The 24,662-nt window shown below is 42.1% G+C and overlaps 1 protein-coding gene and 2 long non-coding RNA genes across 5 annotated transcripts in view; 1 reads left to right on the top strand and 2 right to left on the bottom strand.

Annotated features, from left to right (window-relative positions):
* The window catches only part of acsf2 (acyl-CoA synthetase family member 2), a 33,208-nt gene extending 21,387 nt beyond the window's left edge, over nucleotides 1–11,821 (bottom strand). The window contains exons 1-2 of one of the 3 annotated variants that reach the window (XM_035749303.2): nucleotides 11,679–11,821; nucleotides 8,914–9,109 (exon numbers count right to left, since the gene is read on the bottom strand). In XM_035749303.2, coding sequence (XP_035605196.1) covers nucleotides 8,914–9,109; nucleotides 11,679–11,689 — 207 coding nt within the window. In that variant the 5' untranslated portion in view covers nucleotides 11,690–11,821. The other 2 variants (XM_035749294.2, XM_035749288.2) reach the window with 2 other exon arrangements.
* LOC127914331 (uncharacterized) lies at nucleotides 47–1,498 on the top strand. Its single transcript, XR_008088054.1, has 3 exons — nucleotides 47–815; nucleotides 962–1,105; nucleotides 1,155–1,498. It is a non-coding gene; the product is annotated as an uncharacterized LOC127914331 (long non-coding RNA).
* A 7,996-nt stretch (nucleotides 11,822–19,817) lies between the features above and the next one.
* LOC118369240 (uncharacterized) lies at nucleotides 19,818–24,310 on the bottom strand. The gene is made up of 3 exons (XR_004822524.2): nucleotides 23,774–24,310; nucleotides 20,575–20,934; nucleotides 19,818–20,279 (listed from the first exon to the last, which is right to left on the bottom strand). It is a non-coding gene; the product is annotated as an uncharacterized LOC118369240 (long non-coding RNA).
* Nucleotides 24,311–24,662: the final 352 nt, after the last annotated feature.

Here is a 24,662-nt window from a genome sequence, read left to right as displayed (position 1 = left end):
CCCTTTACAATGAAGATCTGTTTGGTTATTTGGATTTTTACTAATTATCTTTGAAAGACAGGATTCTGAAAAGGGGACATTTCTTTTTTTGCTGCGTTTATGTCAATGAAGTAACAGATTCATTTTTAAAATCTACAGAACAAAAGAGCATCATGTGCCACAGTAAATAGTGATGAATTTATCAAATCAACCCCTAAATTTGTTTTGGGCTAAATCTCCTCCTCGTATTTGTTTTGGCTCTGTGTGTGATATCAGCGCTGCGTTTGCGAACTTGTGCAATGCTGTTTCCAACTGAACAAGAGGGGAGAGACAGCAGATGTATTGACGTCCAATCAACCTGATGTTCCCTTTTGTGCAACCCCTTGTGTAATGGAAAATGATTTGATTCATTATTTCCATGTATTTGATAAACTGTTGATATGGATTGATATGTACTAAACATGATCGTAGATGCATTCCCTTTGTGGAATGGAAACGGGAGTTAACCATGTATGTATCAGGTATGAAGATAAGACCCAGATGCAGACAAGTCAAATTAACAATGGTTTAATAATGCAGCAGGGGCAATAAGACAGGTCAAGACAGGCAGGGTTCTGTAAACCAAAGGTGGGGCAATAAGACAGGTCAAGGCAGGCAGGGTTCTGTAAACCAGAGGTGGGGCAATAAGACAGGTCAAGGCAGGCAGGGTTCTGTAAACCAGAGGTGGGGCAATAAGACAGGTCAAGGCAGGCAGGGTTCTGTAAACCAGAGGTGGGGCAATAAGACAGGTCAAGGCAGGCAGGGTTCTGTAAACCAGAGGTGGGGCAATAAGACAGGTCAAGGCAGGCAGGGTTTCTGTAAACCAGAGGTGGGGCAATAAGACAGGTCAAGGCAGGCAGGGTTTCTGTAAACCAGAGGTGGGGCAATAAGACAGGGCAAGGCAGGCAGGGTTCTGTAAACCAGAGGTGGGGCAATAAGACAGGTCAAGGCAGGCAGGGTTCTGTAAACCAGAGGTGGGGCAATAAGACAGGTCAAGGCAGGCAGGGTTCTGTAAACCAGAGGTGGGGCAATAAGACAGGTCAAGGCAGGCAGGGTTCTGTAAACCAGAGGTGGGGCAATAAGACAGGTCAAGGCAGGCAGGGTTTCTGTAAACCAGAGGTGGGGCAATAAGACAGGTCAAGGCAGGCAGGGTTCTGTAAACCAGAGGTGGGGCAATAAGACAGGTCAAGGCAGGCAGGGTTCTGTAAACCAGAGGTGGGGCAATAAGACAGGTCAAGGCAGGCAGGGTTCTGTAAACCAGAGGTGGGGCAATAAGACAGGTCAAGGCAGGCAGGGTTCTGTAAACCAGAGGTGGGGCAATAAGACAGGTCAAGGCAGGCAGGGTTCTGTAAACCAGAGGTGGGGCAATAAGACAGGTCAAGGCAGGCAGGGTTCTGTAAACCAGAGGTGGGGCAACGGTACCGGATGACAGGCAGGCTCTGGGTAGGCAGAAGTACAGGTCGGCAGGATAGCTCAGGGTCTGGACAGGCAAGGGTCAAAACCAGGAGGGCGAGAAAAAGAGAGACTGGGAAAAGCAGGAGCTGATAACAAAAACGCTGGTTGACTTGACAAACTGGCAACAGACAAACAGAACAAAGGTATAAATACACAGGGGATAAATGGGGAAGGTGGGCGACACCTGGGGGGGTGGAGACAATCACAAATACAGGTGAAAGATCCGGGTGTGACAATATGTTTAAGTACCATATTTAAATAAGTAGTTTTTCACTTAGTCTACAATTATCTGTTGCAAATAAGTACCGGTGTTCCCATCTTTGACCTGTTGAACTGCCAGTATCAAATGCCTGCCAGTACTGAATGTTATGAATAAAGTTTGAACCCAGACTGAGCCGAGGGTCCACTGATAATGTACAGTATCTGTGAAACTGTGTGATTCTGACCCACAGTGATGGGCAACTGGCGGCCGCCCTTTCGTAGGCCCGCGGATTAGTGATCCGCAGATTGACTCAACCTGCAGCGTGGCAGTCGGGTTTAAATATTGTGTGTATGTAGGGCTGGTGTGTGGCAGGTGGGTTGAATAAAGAGAAAACAATACATTAGGGCTGCCAGCTTTTGAAGAAAGCTTGGAGTGAGATTTCCTATGTGAATTTCATTCCCACCTGGCACAAACCCTGGATGGGATATTTATTTTACTGTTTAAAAAGCTAATTTCCTGCAATTCTATGCATTTTGACATGGCTCAGGCCTATGACCAGGGTGGAACTTTTCAAAATAAAAACCACAGGTCAGGCGTATTGAACATCAAATGAACCCTAAAAATTGGACGACATTGTTACTTTGAAATTTTGGGGGAATGAAATTTAAAGTATGCTATATTATTTTTTAGGTGGTTTGACACTTTATTCAGACAGTAATTAAATGATTTAAGGAGACAGGTAAATGCTAGAAACAGTTGGAAGGTTGAAAGCAGAGATCACCTGTTCTCAGGTGAAATGTTGTATAGGACATGCCGGGGAGTGTTACCACTACACAAAAGCTCTCCACAGGAAATATTAATGGTTGATGACAGTGCATAGCCAAATCATAGATTGCAGTCTGCTTGTCCATAGACTGCTTTTAAGATTAATACAAAATGTTTGTATTCTTTTGTAATTTGGGTGAACTGTTTAAAATAGGGATGGGAAAAAAAGACCAGAATAGGCACATTTGCTCTTTATCGCAACAGTAGAGTTGAAAAAGTCCATATTTATTCGGTACATGAAAAATTAAGAGAAAAAGTACATTGTGTGTGCACTACATCATCCCCCACGGATCTTCGGAGGCATAGGGTATGTTGTGTGTGAATGAAGGAGAATGGATGAGTGGTCCTTCTGTAGCTCAGTTGGTAGAGCATGGCGCTTGTAACGCCAGGGTAGTGGGTTCAATTCCCGGGACCACCCATACGTAGAATGTATGCACACATGACTGTAAGTCGCTTTGGATAAAAGCGTCCGCTAAATGGCATATATTATTATTATTATATATTATGAGTAAGTAGATGTAAAGAGGAGTGTAAATTTGCCTGAGAAGATAAGACAGGGAAAAGATGCAAGGATGGGGGTTGGTGATAAATTGGATTTTGTTGGCCAAGCTTATCACATGGAAGGTGCACGGGCTCCATAATGTTTTTTTATATGATTCTCAAACACTTAGAGATTGTCAGCAGATGTGGTTCTTGCAAGAGTTACACTTAAATAAAGGAGAAATGTAATATTTAAATAGGAATTGGGTTGGAGGCATATTCTGCTACCTACTGTAGCAACAACAAAACTGTAAGCATCCTGATAAATAAGAATACACCATTTCCCCTTATATCTCAGCATATTTTCTCATTTTGAATTGTACAGTACCTTGCATGGGGAAAAATATACATTGCTTTTATTGTATATCCCACCAGGGGCACATCTGGTGTTTTTAGATAAATTCAAGCTACCGTAATTGCTGGACTATTAAGCGCACCTGAATATAAACCGCACCCACTGAATGATTAAAAAAATATGTATTTTGTACATAAATAAGCCGCAGGTGCCTACAGGTACATTGAAACAAATGAACTTTACACAGCCTTTAAATGAAACACGGCTTGTAACAAAAATTAAACAGTGGCCTACCAAGAAAGTCATTGGTCACCATCTTCCTCCTCCTGTGCACTGAAACCACTGAAGCCATCTCCTTCGGTGTCGGAGTTGAATAGCCTCAGAATTGCTTCATCCGATGTTGGATCGTTTTCATTGTCGCTCTTGTCACTTTCATCCGGAGTCAAATACCCCGCTGAGCTCATGCTGCCCCTTCAACACGCAGCAGTCCAGCCTTTCGAAACCCGTTGATGATAGTGGATTTTTTGACAATGCTCCACGCTGTCAGGACCCACTGGCAGACTTGACCATAAGTTGCTCTTCGCATGCGGCCCGTTTCGACCCCGCCCTGTGCAACTGGGTACTGGACTTCCTGAAGGGCCGCCCCCCAGGTGGTGAGGGTAGGCAACAACATCTCCTCCCCGCTGATCCTCAACACGGGGGCCCCACAAGGGTGCGTTCTGAGCCCTCTCCTGTACTCCCTGTTCACCCACGACTGCATGGCCACGCACGCCTCCAACTCAATCATCAAGTTTGCGGACGACACAACAGTGGTAGGCTTGATTACCAACAACGAGACGGCCTACAGGGAGGAGGTGAGGGCCCTCGGAGTGTGGTGTCAGGAAAATAACCTCACACTCAACTTCAACAAAACTAAGGAGATGATTGTGGACTTCAGGAAACAGCATAGGGAACACCCCCCTATCCACATCGATGGAACAGTAGTGGAGAGGGTAGCAAGTTAAGTTCCTCGGCATACACATCACAGACAAACTGAATTGGTCCACTCACACTGACAGCATCGTGAAGAAGGCGCAGCAGCGCCTCTTCAACCTCAGGAGGCTGAAGAAATTTGGCTTGTCACCAAAAGCACTCACAAACTTCTACAGATGCACAATCGAAAGCATCCTGGCGGGCTGTATCACCGCCTGGTACGGCCACTGCTCCGCCCTCAACCGTAAGGCTCTCCAGAGGGTAGTGAGGTCTGCACAACGCATCACCGGGGGCAAACTACCTGCCCTCCAGGACACCTACACCACCCGATGTTACAGGAAGGCCATAAAGATCATCAAGGACATCAACCACCCGAGCCACTGCCTGTTCACCCCGCTATCATCCAGAAGGCGAGGTCAGTACAGGTGCATCAAAGCTGGGACCGAGAGACTGAAAAACAGCTTCTATCTCAAGGCCATCAGACTGTTAAACAGCCACCACTAACATTGAGTGGCTGCTGCCAACACACTGACATTGACACTGACCCAACTCCAGCCACTTTAATAATGGGAATTGATGTAAATATATCACTAGCCACTTTAAACAATGCTACCTTATATAATGTTACTTACCCTACATTATTCATCTCATATGCATACGTATATACTGTACTCTATATCATCGACTGCATCCTTATGTAATACATGTATCACTAGCCACTTTAACTATGCCACTTTGTTTACTTTGTCTACATACTCATCTCATATGTATATACTGTACTCGATACCATCTACTGTATGCTGCCCTGTACCATCACTCATTCATATATCCTTATGTACATATTATTTATCCTCTTACACCGTGTATAAGACAGTAGTTTTGGAATTGTTAGTTAGATTACTTGTTGGTTATCACTGCATTGTCGGAACTAGAAGCACAAGCATTTCGCTACACTTGCATTAACATCTGCTAACCATGTGTATGTGACAAATAAAATTTGATTTGGTTTTAGTGAAGGATTTCTCCCCACTTGTCATCCAAGCCTCCCACTGAACAAGGAGCGCCACCTTAAATGCACGATTTACACTGATGTCGAGTGGCTGCAAATACTTTGGGCCATCTGCTTTTCTTCCCTCTGAAAGCTGTTGTCTTTTTGCACTGAGTCAGTTCCTCACACTGCTTTCCAACGTCTTATCATCGACTCTTTAAGGCCAAGCTCCCGTGCAGCAGCTCTATTTCCTTTTCCAACAGCCAGATCGATCGCCTTCAACTTGAAAGCTGCATCATATGCATTTCTCCGTGTCTTTGCCATGATGAAGGTGACAAAATTACTACCGTAATCAGAATGATGGGAAGTTTTAGCGTGCTCGATTTACGTCACATTATGTGACGGTGCTCAGTTTTTTGGCGGCATGAATCTTGTGAAAGCGGGAAAAATCAATAAATTAGCCGCGTCATATAAACCACAAGGTTCAAAGTAACGGCTTATAGTCCGGAAATTACGGTATATTAGATCAAATCCAGACAGGAACTATTATTTTAGCAGGTAACCTAAATTCTACTTTAGATAAGATTGACAGACGTTGTAATAAAAAAGGCACATTCAGGGAGCCTCCAAATATTTACTAGGACACCTGAAGATTACTATTCCTAACTACAAAAGATTATAAAAAAAATTCTCAAAGTAACAAAAGCTATTCAAGAATTGAATGTACTCAACAATTTACTAGATTCAAACATTCATGATATAATGATATCGGATCATTGCCGATCACCAATATAATTTGGGATGCCTTAAGAGAATGATAATTACCTACTTGGCAAAAGTTTTAAAAAATATAGAGATTTGTCAATAATGGCTATTGATTCCGAAAAGGATTTTGACAATCTTGGATTGCCTTTCTATTCAAAACTTTCCAGCTGAAATAATAAATGTTATACAAACATTATATAAATGTCCTAAAGCAAGAATTTACCAAATAATACATTATCTGATTCAATTCCTTTTGAAAAGGGGCAGGGCACAAGACAAGGATGTCCCCTCTCCCCCGTCCTGTTTGCACTGTCAACTGAACCGCTTACAGAAAGAATTAGACAGGACCCAAACGTAACAGGTATCATGGTAAACATTAATATAAACTAAACTTCTTTGCAGATTGTTAAGGGAATTTTTATCAATGATGACTAATTATGTATACATTTCAATCAGGACTGACTAATCAGAATACTATTATGTTACTGTATATGTATGAATTGTCTTTCTTAATCTTAGTACTGAATATAATGTTTGTGAATGAATCAAGGATTAGAACAATGACGGTCTGTTCCTGGGTAGAAATGAACGAACTAAATCTTCAGACTGGCTAGAATGCTTATCTACACCGGAAAACCTTGGCTCAGCCATAAATTATATTAAATTGGTAGGGAGACGAGGTGGAAAGGCTTGAGATACAGCCTTTGTACTGGAACGGAGATGGCACGGGTTGGTGCTGAAACTAATGACGTCATTTTCAGTTTATAACCTGTGGTAAACTGTATCGTGTTCAGTACTCTCGTGAATAAAGGCTGCTATTTGACCTTCAGACCGGGCTCTGTCGATCTCTATAAAATAAGGATCTTACAAATTCTTATGAATTGACAGAGTGTTTAATTTTAATTGGGAATTAAAACAGAGGAATTAAATTCCTGCAACACAGATGATCTCCTGATATACCTGACTAATATTGAAAACTCTATGCCCCCTTCGATAAAAATATTTTAGGACTACTCTAAAATCTCAGGATATAAAATTAATTGGGTACAAAAACGACAAAGGCAATAAGAAAAATAACTCATGATATACAGCAATCCTTTAACCTCTTCAACCTATGGGGGCGTCATTATTGGATTAAAAAAACGTATCGTCTCCTTATATGGCTGTGAATGTGCCGTGAACGAGCTTATGCTCTCTGCCGTTCGTCCAAGATGTCTGCAGCATTGTGACGTATTTGTAGGCATATCATTGGAAGATTGACCATAAGAGACTACATTTACCAGGGGTCCGCCCGGTGTCCTGTGTCGAAATTATTGCGTAATCTCTAGGTCCATGTGCATTCCATTTCTTCAGAAGAGAAAGTCAACTGCCACGATGGATTTATCGTCGATAGATATGTGAAAAACACCTTGAGGATTGATTCTAAACATCGGTTTGCCATGTTTCTGTCGATATTATGGAGTTAATTTGGAAAAAAGTTAGCGTTTTAATGACTTAATTTTAGTTTTTTTTTTCTTACCCAAACGTGATGGAGAAAACGGAGCGATTTGTCAACACAAATAATCTTTTTGTAAAAACTGAACATTTGCAATCTAACTGAGTCTCCTCATTGAAAACATCTGAAGTTCTTCAAAGTTCTTCAAAGGTAAATTATTTTATTTGAATGTTTTTCTGTTTTTTGTGAAAATGTTGCTTGCTGAATGTCAGGCATAATACTATGCTAGGCTATCAATAGTGTTACACAAATGCTTGTTTTGCAATGGTTGAGAAGCATATTTTTGAAAATCTGAGATGACAATGTTGTTAACAAAAGGCTAAGCTTGAGAGCAAATATATTTATTTAATTTCATTTGCGATTTTCATGAATAGTTAACGTTGCGTTATGCTAATGAGCTTGCGGATAGATTTACACAATCCTGGATACAGGTTTCTTTCGTAGCTAAACGTGACGCAGAAAACGGAGCGATTTGTCCTAAACAAATAATATTTTTGAAAAAACTGAACATTTGCTATCTAACTGAGAGTCTCCTCATTGAAAACATCTGTTCTTCAAAGGTAAATTATTTTATTTGAATGTTTTTCTGGTTTTTGTGAAAATGTTGCCTGCTGAATGCTAACGATAAATGCTACGCTAAATGCTAAACGAGCTATCAATAGTGTTACACAAATGCTTGTTTTGCAATGGTTGAGAAGCATATTTTGAAAATCTGAGATGACAGTGTTGTTAACAAAAATCTAAGCTTGAGAGCTAGCATATTGATTTCATTTCATTTCACGATCCCGTATCCGGGATGGCTCGTCGCAACAGGTTAAGTGGACCAAAAAATATGAAATACTTAGGATGCTTAATAAGTGACAACAAATATAAATGAGAATGACAGCAAGTCTAACAAAATGTCACGTAGGGCACCCAAAAGGCTAGGGCCAGCTCTGACTGCATGTGTAGGTATGGATGAGAGTACATAGACCAGCGAGAAGCCATTTTGTGTACTTATGTGTTACTGTATTCATATTGCAAACAATGACACACTTTGCTTTTTTATATATCTGCCTCCATAGGGTTTCCCTTAAATGGGCGTAGAACATGCTGTTTCAACTAGATGTTACAATTCCTTTTGAAGGGGGCGAGAGGACACGTGTCTTGGCTCGGTCTGAAAAGTGTGCAAGCCTCAAAATCCTTGATTCCTTAACTCTCTCGCCTTGGATCTCCTCCTTCAATGAGCTTTGAGATAGAGGCAAGGAGTTGAGGAATCAAGGATTTGAAGTCTTTCACACACTACAGAAAGAGCCCTTGTGTACCCCTAATCTGTTTGGCATAGGATTAGTAGAAAATAGGAAGTAGACACCACTCACATCCTGCTGGAGCTGTGAGAAGGTCTTCCTGACCCCGTCCTGTAGGAACACTACAGCCTCCCGGTCTGGAAAGCGTTCAGCTGAAGCCTGGAGGCTCCCACCAACCGTACTGAAGAGTAGAGACTTGGAGGAGGTGCCGTGGGCATAGCTGGTGGTAAGTGTGGGGATAGTGGGTGGACTGTCCACATGGACTGCACTAGGTGGGAAAATAGAGAGAGAGCTGAAGTTACAGATCTGATATGGTCCGGGGTTTAAAAGTCTAACAAACTGGAGTTCGTACACAGCCTTTAGATTAAAATGGAATTCAATAAAGGGTGATATTCATAAGAGGATTTTCGGAAAAAAATATGGGAGCCATGGAAACAGTTTGAGTAGGACATCGTTTGAGATAGTGTCATATGGAGTGTCAAAATGGGGCCTATAGTAGTGAAAAGTAGTCCAAGTAAATGAGTTAAATGATTAGGATGTGAGACCGATGAGGACAGGGAGGGTGAATAGGAGTCTAGGGCAAGGGAGGGAGAGGTGCACATTCAACACAATGGACAGAGAGGGAGAATAAATTAATTGGTTAGGCTAGATATTTAGGCCGTGTCTATACTTGACAGTTCATGCAGCTCCCACCCAGGCTAGGGGAGACTCCGCAGCTGTTGCCGGAGTGAGATTCAGAGCCGCGTGCCACTCTGTTCTCAGGACCTCTCCTCACACATAGTCTGTTACTGTGTCAGTTGAGACTGGCTTCTCACATCAATACCTTTGGTATTGATGCCCATTCCACCTGTATGGATGTGCCTAGGCTTAGAGCATACAATTCAGGCTGTGGATTCCCCCTTCAGTGCTACTCTCGGCCAACGCCTACAGTATGAAGCACGATTGGCTGTGATGTCACGTGCTAATGACAAAGCCCTGTTTACAGTCATCTTATCACGCAGACAGTTTAGGGGTATTGTGTGTAAATTGATATAGGGAAAAAACGATTTAATCACTTTTAGAATAAGGCTGTAACGTAACAAAATGTAGAAAAAGTCCAGGGTTCTGAATGCTTTCCGAACGAGGTAACACCCTCAACTGAAACATGATACTTTCATTTTGAGATCTGCTTAAAATATTATTTCTGAGCTAGCCTGAGGAAATGCCCCACCATATCCAATAGCAACCAAGGTTAATCTACACCCTATTCTTGAATAACCATTTAAAATGAAAGAGCAAAGAGAAAATATTGGAAGTTAGGAGATACACATGTAACAAAGTCGACAATAATTAATTATCTGCGATTGTGCAATAGACCACACAGGTTTACAGTCACTCGATTTGGGGTTGGGAGGATTCTTGAAACTTCTGCAGCTCAAATATCTTTGGTGTCTCCAGAGAATAAATCAAACGCATTATTCAGTTTTTATACACTCACTGGGTCAAATTTGGTAACCGTTTACGTATGAAAAGTGACATCAATCTTTTTGCACAGTTGCATATAGGGGTTGTTTTTCCCAAACAACTGGAACACTGAATGATAACATGTATTGTAACAAGTAGTGGCAATCTATTTAGAGTTTATTTCCCACGATGTTACCAATTTTCGCATAGGCCTATAACAATACTGATCACGAGTCACGGATGAACATGTTCTCTTCATTTTTACTCACCAACTGCCTTGTGAAGGAAAAGTTGTCCTTGGTTTTTGCAAAAGTTTTACTGGCTTGGAAAAAAATACATTCGACCGAAGAGGCTGAGAGCCAAATGCAATCCTCGAAAACATTATCTAAGAAATCCTTTAAAAAATATGTTTATACAATATTAAAAACCAAACGATAGACTGCAGTTAAAGCTGACCCTGGTGATGCGCCATCGAGTTAAGACAATTCCTTCAGTAGTATAACAAGTCCCATTGCACCAATCTACCCTAAAAGATGTAGAAAATGCATGTTGTTTGACACTGATTGGTCGGTTTGGAATTCCTTCCAGCCATAGATAATATCGCCTTAAAATAACAGTATAATACACCCGTATGTTGAGATGACAGATTTTGTTACATAAATTACAGCAGATGAACTTTGTTCCCGGGTTGTGTGTTAAGCTTCACTGACCTGCAGGTGACACAAATGTACATGGTGTAACCGGTTTCTATTCTTTGCTTTCTTTGGTGTAGCAAGCAAGCTTTTTGGGCTTGAAAACACCCATACAAATGTTTTTTCAGTTAACACGTTTGATCCGAATTTAAACAACTACGAGGGATAATAATTTCGACTGCATGAATGAATGTTTGTTATGTCATCCACAATACTTAATTACTTAGAGGAGGGACTGCAACAGGATGTGTGCTAGCTGTGTTCTTTTTTAATTATATTTGTATTATAATGTTATTCTTTTAACAGGAGTTACATAGACAACCCAAAAAAACGGCACCACACAGACTAAGTACAATAAAAGGAATAAGGATACAAGCAAAAATCTAGTCTGTATTACATCCGGCCGTGATTGGTAGTTCCATTTGGCAATGCATAATTGCCCCAGCGTCGTCCGGATATGGCCGGGGTAGGTCGTCATTGTAAATAAGATGAACTGACTTGCCTAGTTTAAAACAATAATATTAACATTATACAAAAAGGCAGTTGTAAAATGGAGTGTTTTGGAATAACAGAAGCTTGAGAAAGCTGCATTCACGCAGATGGTACTTCAAGTATTGAACATAATAATAAATCAAATAATTTGACTGCAAACTGACCGCAAGAAGCTTAAACAGATATAATACAACATAATCATTTTTAAACCTTGACAACATTGTCCTGCGTAGGGTGCCGTCTTTCGGGTTGGTACGTTAAAACGGGTGTCCTGACTCTCTGTGGTCATTCAAAATCCCATGCCGTTTATTGTAGGATTAGGGGTGTTCACCCCGGTGTCATGGCTAAATTCCCAACCTGGCCACATTCTATCATGGCCACCTATTCATCCCCCTCATTCCTAATTGCCATATATCACTCCTCACCTCTCCACCTGATAGCTGATGTGTGATGAGAGTTCTGGCACAACAATTGTCGCTGTGCATCAACAAGGTGGGTGCTACACATTGATGGTGGATGAGGTGAGTAAGTAAAGTGCTTTGAGTGCCTCAATTAGTAAAGTGCTATATTTATTTAACATTCATTTAACGAGGCAACTCAGTTAAAAATAAATGATTATTTACAGATGACACTGGGCCAATTGTGCACCGCCCTATGTGACTCCCAATCACGGCCGGTTGTGATACAGCCTGGAATCGAACCAGAGTCTGTAGTGACGCCTCTAGCACTGAGATGCAGTGCCTTAGACTGCTGCATCACTCGGGAGCCGTAAACCCAATCAATTCTTATTATTTATATACGATCACAGCATTCGGAAAGTATTCAGACCCCTTGACCCACATTTTGTTACGTTACAGCCTGATTCTTTGTTTTTTCCTCAATCTATACAAAATACCCCACAATGATGAAGCCAGAACAGGTTTTTAGAAATGTTTGCAAATTTATTTTTAAAAATTTAACTGAAATATCACATAAAAGTATTCAGACCTTTTACTCAGTACTTTTTTTAAGCATCTTTGGCAGCGATTACAGCCTCATGTTTTCTTGGGTATGACGATACAAGCTTTGCACACCTGTATTTGGGGAGTTTCTACCATTCTTCTCTGCAGATCCTCTCAAACTCTGTCCACTTGGATGGGGAGCGTCACTGCACCACTATTTTCAGGTCTCTCCAGAGATGTTCGATCGGGTTCAAGTCCGGGCTCTGGCTGGGCCACTCAAGGACATTCAGAGACTTGTCCCGAAGCCACTCCTGCCTTGTCTTGGCTGTGTGCTTAGAGTTGTCTTCATCAAGGAGCAGGTCTTCATCAAGAATCTCTCTGTTCATCTTTCCCTCGATCCTGACTAGTCTCCCAGTCCCTGCCGCTGAAAACATCCCCACAGAATGATACTGCCACCTCCATGCTTTACCGTAGGGATGGTGCCAGGTTTCCTCCAGACACTTGGCATTGAGGCCAAAGAGTTCCATCTTGGTTTTATCAGAGCAGTGAATCTGAACCTTCCTCTCCTTTCACCAGGACATACACTTCTCAACCTCCACATGTGTCCCTGTGTGTGCTTGCGTATGTGTGTGTCAGTTGTTTTAGTCTGCCCTACTCATAAAAGGGGTTAAATGCGGAAGACACATTTAATTTGAATGGATTTAGTTGTACAACTGACTAGGTTTAGTTGTACCCCTTTCCTTTCAAACGTGTGTTTTTGTTAGAGATAAGAGTGTGTTACCTGTTCATTGAAGTTGATGTGGGTTCTCTGTTGTGTTTGATTTAATCTTGTTCCCAGACACTTCCACACATCACTTCTACTTATTCAATCAATCAAGCAAAATTATATATATATTTTTTTACATCAGCAGTTGTAACAAAGGGATTTTACAGTAACCCGGCCTACACCAGGGGAACCTGGGACATACAGGGCACCACTGCTTCTGCCATCTCGTTCTCCCTGTGTGATGTCATATCCTGTTCCTCTTTAGACACCTGGACAGCCGAGTGCAGATGGGCTCTCCCATTAACATTTCTAGTAAGAACTCTATCCTGCTGCTTTGCTTTTGCTCTGATGTGATCACCCCATACATTTGTAAGAATAAAGTTACAAATGAAAGTAGTGGTATTGTTTGGATAACTTTTCTGCCCTGATTTACTTGGTATACTCATGTATACTCCCAACAGTGGAGGCTGGTGGGAGGCGCTATAGGAGGAGGGGCTCATTGTTCTGCCTTTCTAGGGAGTTCTTCCTAGCCACCGTGCTTCTACATCTGCATTGCTTGCTGTTTGAGGTTTTAGGCTGGGTTTCTGTATAGCACTTTGTGACATCGGCTGATGTAAAAAGGGCTTTATAAATAAATGTGATTGATTGTAAATGGCTGGAATGGAATGTATGGAATGGTATCAAACATATGGAAACCACATGTTTGACTTCCTACCATTTATTCCATTTCAGCCATTACAATAAGCCCGTCCTCCTATAGCTCCTCCCACCAGACTCCCGCTGACTCCCAACACATATCAATTAATTCAATCGGACAGCTGGCAAAGATGGTCAATGATTCATCAATTTACATAACTCAAATGCATTTACTAATAACTAAATGTTTTTGTTGTAAAATATAAACATAAATAAATAAATAAATATAAACAAACATTTAACATATTAACAAAACAAACAAGTTCAAGTCAAACAACATCACATCAAGAAAAAAATAGTCAGGTCAAACATTCTTGCAGTGCAGCCAACCAGCCAGCCACCACTTTCAATTCCTGTGTCATTGCAGGGTTACAGCAAATTATTTGACTGCTATTATTTCAAAATAATATTTATATTGATGCCATAAGTCAATGGTGCCACCTGTCAATGATTTTAGAAGGCGAGGGATAATGATGATTTAATTGGCTTCACTGTCCAGATCTGTCTACACTTGCATGTCTGACTACCACGTGACTACCTCCGGAGGTTTTCAGGCAGATCACAGTCAGACCACAATGCATCTTTTAATCGTCTAAACCTGAACTGAACAAATCACAATGTCAACAACCCATCAAACAGCTGCATTCATTAAAGTCTGAAATACATTAATAGCCCATCTGAATCTCATCTCCAATTGATCAATTCAACCCCTTCACGTACTCTCTCTCTCTCTCTCTCTCTCTCTCTCTCTCTCTCTCTCTCTGTGTCTCTCTGTCTCAGAAGTTGACCTATTTGCTTGTCTGTCCTGGGCACCTTGTTGTTAATTGTTAATGTCTTAAGTGAAATGTAGGTCTTGGTTCTGTAAACTGTCTAAAATGTTTTACACATTGGTGTTAGTGTATGGAGGTCAGTGGCGGTCGGTGACGTTTAAGATGAGGGAGGGCGATTATTATTTTTCGGAGCATGGCCTTAATTGTGTTACAGCATATTGGATGACTATCATTCATATTCCATTCACCCAGCTCAATGTAACGTCAATGGGTTTAGGCTACTGCATGATACTCAAATGTTCCCGATACCCATCATGAGGTTGCTACAACCTAGCCTATGAATTAAAGTTTACAACATAGGTGCACAGGTCGAGAGAAACATTTGAGTAATCAAGGTGGCAGACATTCAATACCGCCTTGCACACTCTTGCTTGCATCTAGATTATCTAGGGTGTAATCATTAGTCCAACAGTTGCATATGAGAGTTTCTATTGGACAAATTCAGGTACGTTTATCCCTGTTTCTTTCTGTTTGCTTCTGTTTAAGAAACATTTGGAACAGAATCGCCTAAATGAATACACCCCTGATTTCATGCAAACACATTTCACTTTCATAGCAGCCACATATAAAAAGCATGATCATTGTATCGTATCTAAGCGCTCTCCTCTTCTCACCTTTTCCCTTCGCTTGTGGACCTTCCCTTGTGCATCAACTGTGACTAGGTGAAAAAACCTTTCCAAGCCAAACCTTCATATCATAACCGCTAACCGCTACACACAGCCTACATTGTTGTCTCTTTATTAGCTAACATCATAGTCAACATAACTACTAGAACTAACATGTTTGTAAACCCGCTACAATCATGCAGTACAGTGTACAGTCAGCAAGCAGTTTAGCATTTACACCGGCGGGCCCCAGTGGCAATAAATTAATAAAACCAAAGGCTTACCTTGACTTAGAAGCATTTCTGTGTTGGATAGCCAGAGCCAGTTAGCTAACACAGTATCCCTCTCTGTTTGAGCCGGGTGTTTGAGTAGGCTAACATTAGCTGCATTTGCGAGCTATGTGAAAGTGAAAAGAATACAACAAAATATAGCTAGCGTTCTCTCTTGCTTCTCCTTCATTTTAAAGAAATGTATTTGTTAACTGTTCAACTACTGTCTTTCTGTGAGTCAACTACTCACCAGATTTTATGCAATGCAGTGCTAGCTCGCTGTGGCTTATACTTTCAGTACGAGATTCATTATCTGATCCTTTGATTGGGTGGATAACATGTCAGTTCCTGCTGCAAGAGCTCTGATAGGTTGGAGGACGTCCTCCGGAAGTTGTCATAATTACTGTTTAAGTCTATGGAAGGGGGTGAGAAGCATGAGCCTCCTAGGTTTTGTATAGAAGTCATTGTACCCAGAGGGAGACGGAAACTAGCTGTCCTCCGGCTACACAGTGGTGCTACCCTACAGAGTGTAGTTGAGGCTACTGTAGACCTTCATTGCAAAACAATGTGTTTTAATCAATTATTTGGGGACATGTGAATATATTTTGTAAAGTTTAATCTAAAAAGGACAACTTTTAATGTTTCACTATTTTTATTGTTATGAAATTCAATGAGGAGGATGGTCCTCCCTTTCCTCCTCTGAGGTGTCTCCACTGATGGAGCTGTTTTACTTGTATATCACAGAAATACAATTTAAAAAACATATACAGTATATACAGTGCCTTGCGAAAGTATTCGGCCCCCCATGAACTTTGCGACCTTTTGCCACATTTCAGGCTTCAAACATAAAGATATAAAACTGTATTTTTTTGTGAAGAATCAACAAGTGGTGAAGAATCAACAAGTGGGACACAATCATGAAGTGGAACGACATTTATTGGATATTTCAAACTTTTTTAACAAATCAAAAACTGAAAAATTGGGCATGCAAAATTATTCAGCCCCTTTACTTTCAGTGCAGCAAACTCTCTCCAGAAGTTCAGTGAGGATCTCTGAATGATCCAATGTTGACCTAAATGACTAATGATGATAAATACAATCCGCCTGTGGGGCGGCAGCGTAGCCTAGAGCGTTGGACTCGTAACCGAAAGGTTGCAAGTTCAAATCCCCGAGCTGACAAGGTACAAATCTGTCGTTCTGCCCCTGAACAGGCAGTTAACCCACTGTTCCTAGGCCGTCATTGAAAATAAGAATTTGTTCTTAACTGCCTAGTAAAATAAAATCAAGTCTCCGTATAAATGCACCTGCACTGTGATAGTCTCAGAGGTCTGTTAAAAGTGCAGAGAGCATCATGAAGAACAAGGAACACACCAGGCAGGTCTGAGATACTCTTGTGAAGAAGTTTAAAGCCGGATTTGGATACAAAAAGATTTCCCAAGCCTTAAACATCCCAAGGAGCACTGTGCAAGCGATAATATTGAAATGGAAGGAGTATCAGACCACTGAAAATCTACCAAGACCTGGCCGTCCCTTTAAACTTTCAGCTCATACAAGGAGAAGACTGATCAGAGATGCAGCCAAGGCCCATGATCACTCTGGATGAACTGCAGAGATCTACAGTGGGACACTCTGTCCATAGTCGTATATTGCACAAATCTGGCCTTTATGGAAGAGTGGCAAGAATAAAGCCTTTCTTAAAGATATCCATAAAAAGTGTTGCCACAAGCCACCTGGGAGACATACCAAACATGTGGAAGAAGGTGCTCTGGTCAGATGAAACCAAAATTGAACTTTTTGGCAACAATGCAAAACGTGTTTGGTGTAAAAGCAACACAGCAACACACAATCCCCACTGTCAAACATGGTGGTGGCAGCATCATGGTTTGGGCCTGCTTTTCTTCAGCAGGGACAGGGAAGATGGTTAAAATTGATGGGAAGATGGATGGAGCCAAATACAGGACCATTCTGGAAGAAAACCTGATGGAGTCTGCAAAAGACCTGAGACTGGGACGGAGATTTGTCTTCCAACAAGACAATGATCCAAAACATAAAGCAAAATCTACAATGGAATGGTTCAAAAATAAACATATCCAGGTGTTAGAATGGCCAAGTCAAAGTCCAGACCTGAATCCAATCGAGAATCTGTGGAAAGAACTGAAAACTGCTGTTCACAAATGCTCTCCATCCAACCTCACTGAGCTCGAGCTGTTTTGCAAGGAGGAATGGGAAAAAATTTCAGTCTCTCGAAGTGCAAAACTGATAGTGACATACCCCAAGCGACTTACAGCTGTAATCGCAGCAAAAGATGGCGCTACAAAGTATTAACTTAAGGGGGCTGAATAATTTTGCACGCCCAATTTTTCAGTTTTTGATTTGTTAAGAAAGTTTGAAATATCCAATAAATGTCGTTCCACTTCATGATTGTGTCCCACTTGCTGTTGATTCTTCACAAAAAATACAGTTTTATATCTTTATGTTTGAAGCCTGAAATGTGGCAAAAGGTCGCAAAGTTCAAGGGGGCCGAATACTTTCGCAAGGCACTGTAAAATAAAACAGAGTTGCCACTAAAACACATGGCAGCACTAACTAGCAGCAAGTATCTCTGTTGTGTTTACAAGGTATCCCGGGACCTCTTGAAATGGACCATCATTGTAGTTTACTGTATTATTAAATACCCAATCACCTCTGCCAAGTGATTGGGTATTCATTTTGCTGCGAAATAATAATATAGTACACCAAAAAGTAAGCCATGTTAAGATAACCATTTGAAGTCAGCAAGTTTAAGAGATACAGTACATGTAGGACATGTTCAACACTCCTACATCCAACTTCATACTACCACATATCCTCTTCCTGCTATCCCTAGTCAATCTTATTCATAGCATGTCTTGTGCTGCAAAAGTGAGTATCATTTCCAAAATAAATGTCTCTCCACTGTACAACAGATTTGTATCCCTACTTTGTGAGTTGTGTGTTGGTGGTTCTACCACAGGGTAAGTAGTGCATCACATGCAGTAGCCAAGGGACACAGCTTGAAAGTAGATATAGTAAGCCTGCCCTTGCCAGTACCCTCTCCACTACCAAGACCCTTGCAGTGCCTCCTCATGGCAACACATATATAACTAGCTAATGTATGTCTCAGGCTAACCTGCTTGCGATCTTTCGGCAGTAGCAGTGGGCTACAGAGGTGTAATGTGCATGCCCACTGGCATGTGAACCCGCCCAACCACTTCCCCAGCTATGGGTTCTTAAAGAGTAGGGTTATTGTAGGTATGCATGTTATATAAAGAAAATATTTATCTGCAAATAAGCCCCTATGGTCAATAAATAATGTCATATCTATGGTCTAGACTGGATTGTGTCAATACAAATATGTTGGTATGTGGATAAGGCAATGGAGCTTAGATGTAAGAAGTGAGGGTTGTGTGAGAAATTGGGTTTAGTTTGCTGCCAAGCTGATGTGTGGCAGTAAATTACTGCTTTCTTGATTTACAAGGACATGGCATTCAGGAGATGTTGCCCTGCATCTCAATTTTTCTTTCAATCTATTTTAAGCTGCAGGGAGGAAGAGGCCTTTTCCCTAGAGAGGGTTTATAGCAAGATAAAATGGTTCTTGCAGCTGACTCCCTTCCTGCAGTGGTGGCCTCTGTGCAGCAGCTGACCACGCTCCACCTGCAAATCCTTCAGCGGCAGGTTCTGAAGGACACGTTTTCCTGCGCTTGTATGCAGAGGTGGCTGATCTCTGACTGCCACACTGCAAGCAGTGGGTAGGTCCCACTGTAATCTTTTGTCATTTGCATTTCATTTAGCCGATAGTCCTTCCACAACCAACAGGACATGTGTTACACACAGGCTTATCAGCATTAGAGACAAGGACTAAAGAAAGTATAGTACTTTGCTCCCTGTGGAGCATAAGGCAGCAACAAGCCCTTAACTTTTTCAGCTCTCCCCCCCAAGACAGGCTCATTGTCTTCAGTCCTTTGTGGTTGAATTAGAACTAGGTGTTAAAGTTGAAAGGAAATCCAAACCATGTTGTCCTGATTAATTTGGTCAAGCCCAGTTGAAAGTAGGCTCAGCAAAGTGTTCCATTTCTAACCAGATCATATAGACATAACATGACTTTCATTTATACCTTTGTTCTTACACATTTATGGGGTGATCACAGCAGAGCAGTAGTTACTGACGTTATCACACTCAAGGATAAAGTTCTTAACAGAAAAATAATGGAAAACATACAAACATATAATGTATTATTTTATTCACACCAACTGACATAACTAACTCTTGCGGTTGCCATATCAACAGTTGATTGAAATTTATTTCAGTGCAGCTCATATAAACAAAAACAGTCCCACAAAATAAAATACAAAATATCCACAAAAGCATTCATATTTGATGATTGAGGGCCTCTGTACATACTAATGTCAAGTGCTAACCAGAAGAGTATTGTCCTCACTATAGTGCCTGTGGGAGGAAGCTACCAGACTATTGAGATGCAGCCACAGTGTGTGCCCTCAAGATAATGAGGTGTTGAAGGTGCCCCCCAGGGGTCGACAGGAGGCGAAGGGAGAGAAGTCCTTGCTGGCGAACATGAAGACATTGTTCGGTTCTTTGTTGAAACAGGAACTGCAAGAAGTCGGCCATCGTGGCACGGAGCTCCTGGTGCTGTCGCAGGTACAAGACATGTTCCGCCTTCAACTCCTCCTGTAACACACACGTCAGGCCGTGTTGGAAACTTAGGGAAACTTGGTTTAAGAAGGGGCTATGTAAGAGTAGGGAGTAATGGTAGAGTGTAGGGAAACTTGGAGTGCATCTGCATGTCCTCCTCACACACCAGATCCCTCTTCTCAAACACTGGCTTATTGTCCCTCAACTCTGACACACACAACATTTAAATAGGGGAACATTCCTAATAGTGTGTGTTCGTTCCTGTGTAGGTGTGTGTCGGTGTGTATTTGGGGAGTGAGCACAGGAGCCTCATGTTGAAGGGAGAACACACCTGCATTTGGCTGATCTGGTGCCTAAACAGGAACATGATATGACATCACACATGTAGAAAGAGATGGCAGAAGCAGGGTTCCCCTGGTGCAGGCCGGCTTACTGTAAAAACACTTTGTGACACCTGCTGATGTAAAAAAAATATATATAATTTTGCTTGATTAATTGTATAAGGAGAAGTTATGTCCTCTTATTCGTCAGGCAGGAAGTAAACAGTGCCAACACTGCCAAGTGGCTGGGATGTCATCCACTGAGTCCACCGTCCTCTCCACCCCAAACACCACCATCTGATGTCTGCACCCCAGCTCCCTCTGACCACAGCTTGACGTGTTGGCCCACCAGGGTTCTTGGTCGGAAGTGTCTGGGAACAAGATTAAATCAAACAACTGAGAACACACATCAACTTCGTAGAACATGTGGAAGGACCACTAGAGGGCAGGCTGGGCTCACGGATAGTAGCCCAACAAGGCATGGGAGACAAGGTAACCAGAGGCAATTAAGCACAGCTGACGGTACTAATGACATATTCTCCTTCCCCTATAAGAGAGAGTATGGAACCTGCAGAGAAGGGGGAAAACTATCTCTGGAAGATGGCCACCGAGAGAGAGGAGCTATCCATGAAGAACCACTAAGACGGTGACAATCCTGTGACTTTTGTTGTAGTTTAAAGATAATCTTATTGTGTTCCTGTTTGATCTGGAGAAGTTATGTTTTTTCCTTGGGAGATTTGTATTGATTTATGTTGGAGTGTTTGTTGACCAAATGCCCTCAATAGAGAACTGTGTTCAATCAAGAACCTACTCCTGACTCGTTTATTCCACCTTTCCGCTTTAGTGACGCCCAATTACTTGGTCCGCTCACAAACGGGTAACTTATCGCTCAACTAAACACACTTCCATGAGTATTATGAGTAGGGCAGACTAAAACGACACACACACACACACTCCCATACAGTATGTAGAGGTTGAGAAGTGTGTGTCCTGGTGAAAGGAAGGCCATGTTTTTCAGGACGTTCTTCCTCAGAGGGAGCAGCGTCAGAAGCAGCATGTTAGAGCCCTCACACACTAACCCCTTCAAAAAGGACAGAAGGTATGACAGTCTGCATACTCACCTCCCACACACAGGTTAGCGCCTTCAGATACATACCCTCTAACAGAGCACAATGGGAAACATTCACTCTGCACGCTTACCTCACACATACACAAATGTATCTCATAAGATTATCGGTGCAGACGAAACCTTTCTATGCAAAAATGATGACCGTTTGTGTACTCATCCATTCCTGTGTGTGTTACCTGTAGGAAGTGGTATATCTGCTGCAGCAGCTCTGTGTCTATGGATGTTCTTCTCCACTGAAGATGTGTAAGGGACTGTAATTCTGCATCCAATCTATTTAGTCCTACCTCAGGCCAACAATCTGACAGGATGGGACACTGTAACTCCCCTGATGTCAAGTCTCACACACCCAAATATCTCTCTGCAGCTTTCCTTCCATCCCTGAAGTAACCATTGCTACAAATGCTAAAAATACAATCTTACGGAAACATATCACTTGTTGGCCTATCTCTCTGTACTGGTACAGATCTACTACTCACACCACTCCTCTCAGGATCCCTCCCCCTTCCTCTACTTTCTTCCCTGCCTCAGCAAATGACAACTTCTGCACTCCTAACCCTGGAAACCTCAACCTGCTTCTCTCGCATGTGACATTTCTGATCCACAGCCCCATGGGCATCAATACAATTAACACATACCACTACTTTCCCCCAATGCCACACATTCCTTTGTCCCATGCCCTTCTCACACCTCTCCTTCCTACACGCTGCTGCCACATGCCCATAATAAGCTTGACACCTGTAACAACATGATGTATTTAGCACTAAAGCTCGTACAGGATAACTTAAATATCCTAACATCACTTTGTCGGGCAAAGACTCAAAACTCGGAAGAACAGACTACTCTGTTTCACCACTCATATCACCATGTCTGCCTCGCACCAAACGACAAGCATCAAACACCAGGAATCTTCCCCTTCAGTTGGTAAACTTTTACTGCTACCCACAATTCACATTTCTTGCCCCCATTAATTTAACACTGAGCGCTTTCTCCCTCTGACCAGCAGAAACTTAAACAATTATCACAAGACCACTTCTGGTTACCCTCACCAATTCTACAGCACCCAACTCTGTTTTCACCCACCCTGAAACCACAAATGGATCAGCCAAAAGGCAAGGGTCCACTTTTTCCAAAAACTTCCCCCCTACTGTCAGACTCAACTTTATCCTGACCCTTGGTGCAAGCCTCGGGCTCTGAGAACTTCACCACACCTCTACCACCTCTAATATTTCGACCTCATTCACTTCCATTTCTCCACCTGTTTTCAGCTCACTTTGCTTACATTTTCTACCATTGTTAATTAACAAACCACCTCCCTCTTCCCACCATTTTGAATCCCCTCAAGCCTCAAGCTCACCCTCTTCCTCCCTCTCTCTTAGACCTCCTCTGCCTGTCTTTCCCCCTCCATTCCTCCTAGGTATTCCAAGGATACTTCTCCTTATAATGCTGCACTTCTCCTGACATACATCTTGCTCTTGCTTTCTCAAGGGACGCCATTTAACCGGCTGTCACAATCGGCATGAACCCCTCGGGATGTAGCGCTCACCAGTGCACCCCACTTATAAAGCAGCTGCTTCGTCTCGATGTTCTTCTTTATCAAAAGCTACCGAAACGTTTTTCCATGTGAAACAAGCGCGCTCTTCTAACCACCATTCACCGTCTCGCTTCCTGCTGGTTTTCCATTCTACCTGATAATTAATAGCACCCACCTAAACCAGTCCAATGATTAGAGGGGAACGATAGAAAAAGGCAGTGGAACTGGCTTCAAGGTCCAGAGTGTAGTTTGAGGGCCCTAATATATACACAGGCATGGAAATGGCAGAAGCGATGTGCCTACCTATATGTGTAGTGTCACTGTCAACACTGCCAGCTTCAATTTCACCCAGTGGTGCAGGTTTAGTGGTGGCCATATGCAGTATGCCCACAGATTTACTCACTAATTACCATTGAGAATAATTGAATATAGATCGTTATATTTTTCAATCTTAATTCCTTTAATCTCTGCCATTATTAGGTGGGAATGACCACCTATAGCTAGCTACGTACACCATATAGACAATTGTTGATAATAAATTCCTACTCACCTGATGGCAGAGAGGTGGTGATGGTCAAAATGTATGTCAGCTGGGGCTGGATAGCCTTGAATGATCATTGTACAGTGTACAGACAGGCACATACACCTGTTTGGTATGATTGCTAGCCAGTGGTGATTTTTAGCATGTCAATCTTGGTTGGGCAACAAAAAAAAGTGGGATGCATGCCAGCAAAGCCACTAAACAATACATTAATTGCACTGTACTTTTCAGTTCCAAGTTAACAGTTGCTTTGAGCGTGGCCAGTGTTGAATGTTTATAATTTTCAACTAGGAAAAGAGACCCTTAATCTTAGACTTGGGACCACACAGCCACTCCACTGAATAGCAGGCTAATGATTGCTTTGCAATGCTTGCATTTAGCCAATGATTCCTTCCAAACCACTCATTGTTGAATTTGCAATTTCCAACTTGGTGTGTAATGTCCAATGCCCGATGAGAACCGATACGCTTGATCTACAATTTCTCTTCATATGACAAGGATTAAACAGTATTTGCCAGTAGATTGTCGACTTGATTCATGATGATGACTGCTAGCTAAGATTTTTCAGTCCAATCAAAGCTACTGTTGATATAATGTGATTTGACGTCATTTTATCTGTGGCCAATAACCTTGAGCCTTCTTGGATGGGCACTTCTAATGTAACTCTATGGCAGCACCCAAGGGGCTAGAATTTTAGAACTCAACCCTTGGACTTGGCAGTGACGTAGTGTCCCCATGAGTGACAGAACACTGAACCAATCACGCCGCAGCGCTCTGTATTTTCTGCTGGCTTGCCTCACCACCACAGAAAGCATTGAGTTAGGCTGAAACACCTGCATTCTGGAGCTGCCTTACTCAAGAAAACAAAAAAGCGACCATGTTTGTATGCAGCTTTATT

This window comes from Oncorhynchus keta, chromosome 3, assembly GCF_023373465.1.
Source record: "Oncorhynchus keta strain PuntledgeMale-10-30-2019 chromosome 3, Oket_V2, whole genome shotgun sequence".
NCBI lineage: Eukaryota > Metazoa > Chordata > Actinopteri > Salmoniformes > Salmonidae > Oncorhynchus > Oncorhynchus keta.
Note: the sequence above shows the minus strand (reverse complement) of the source record. Positions and strands in the feature narration are given on the sequence as shown.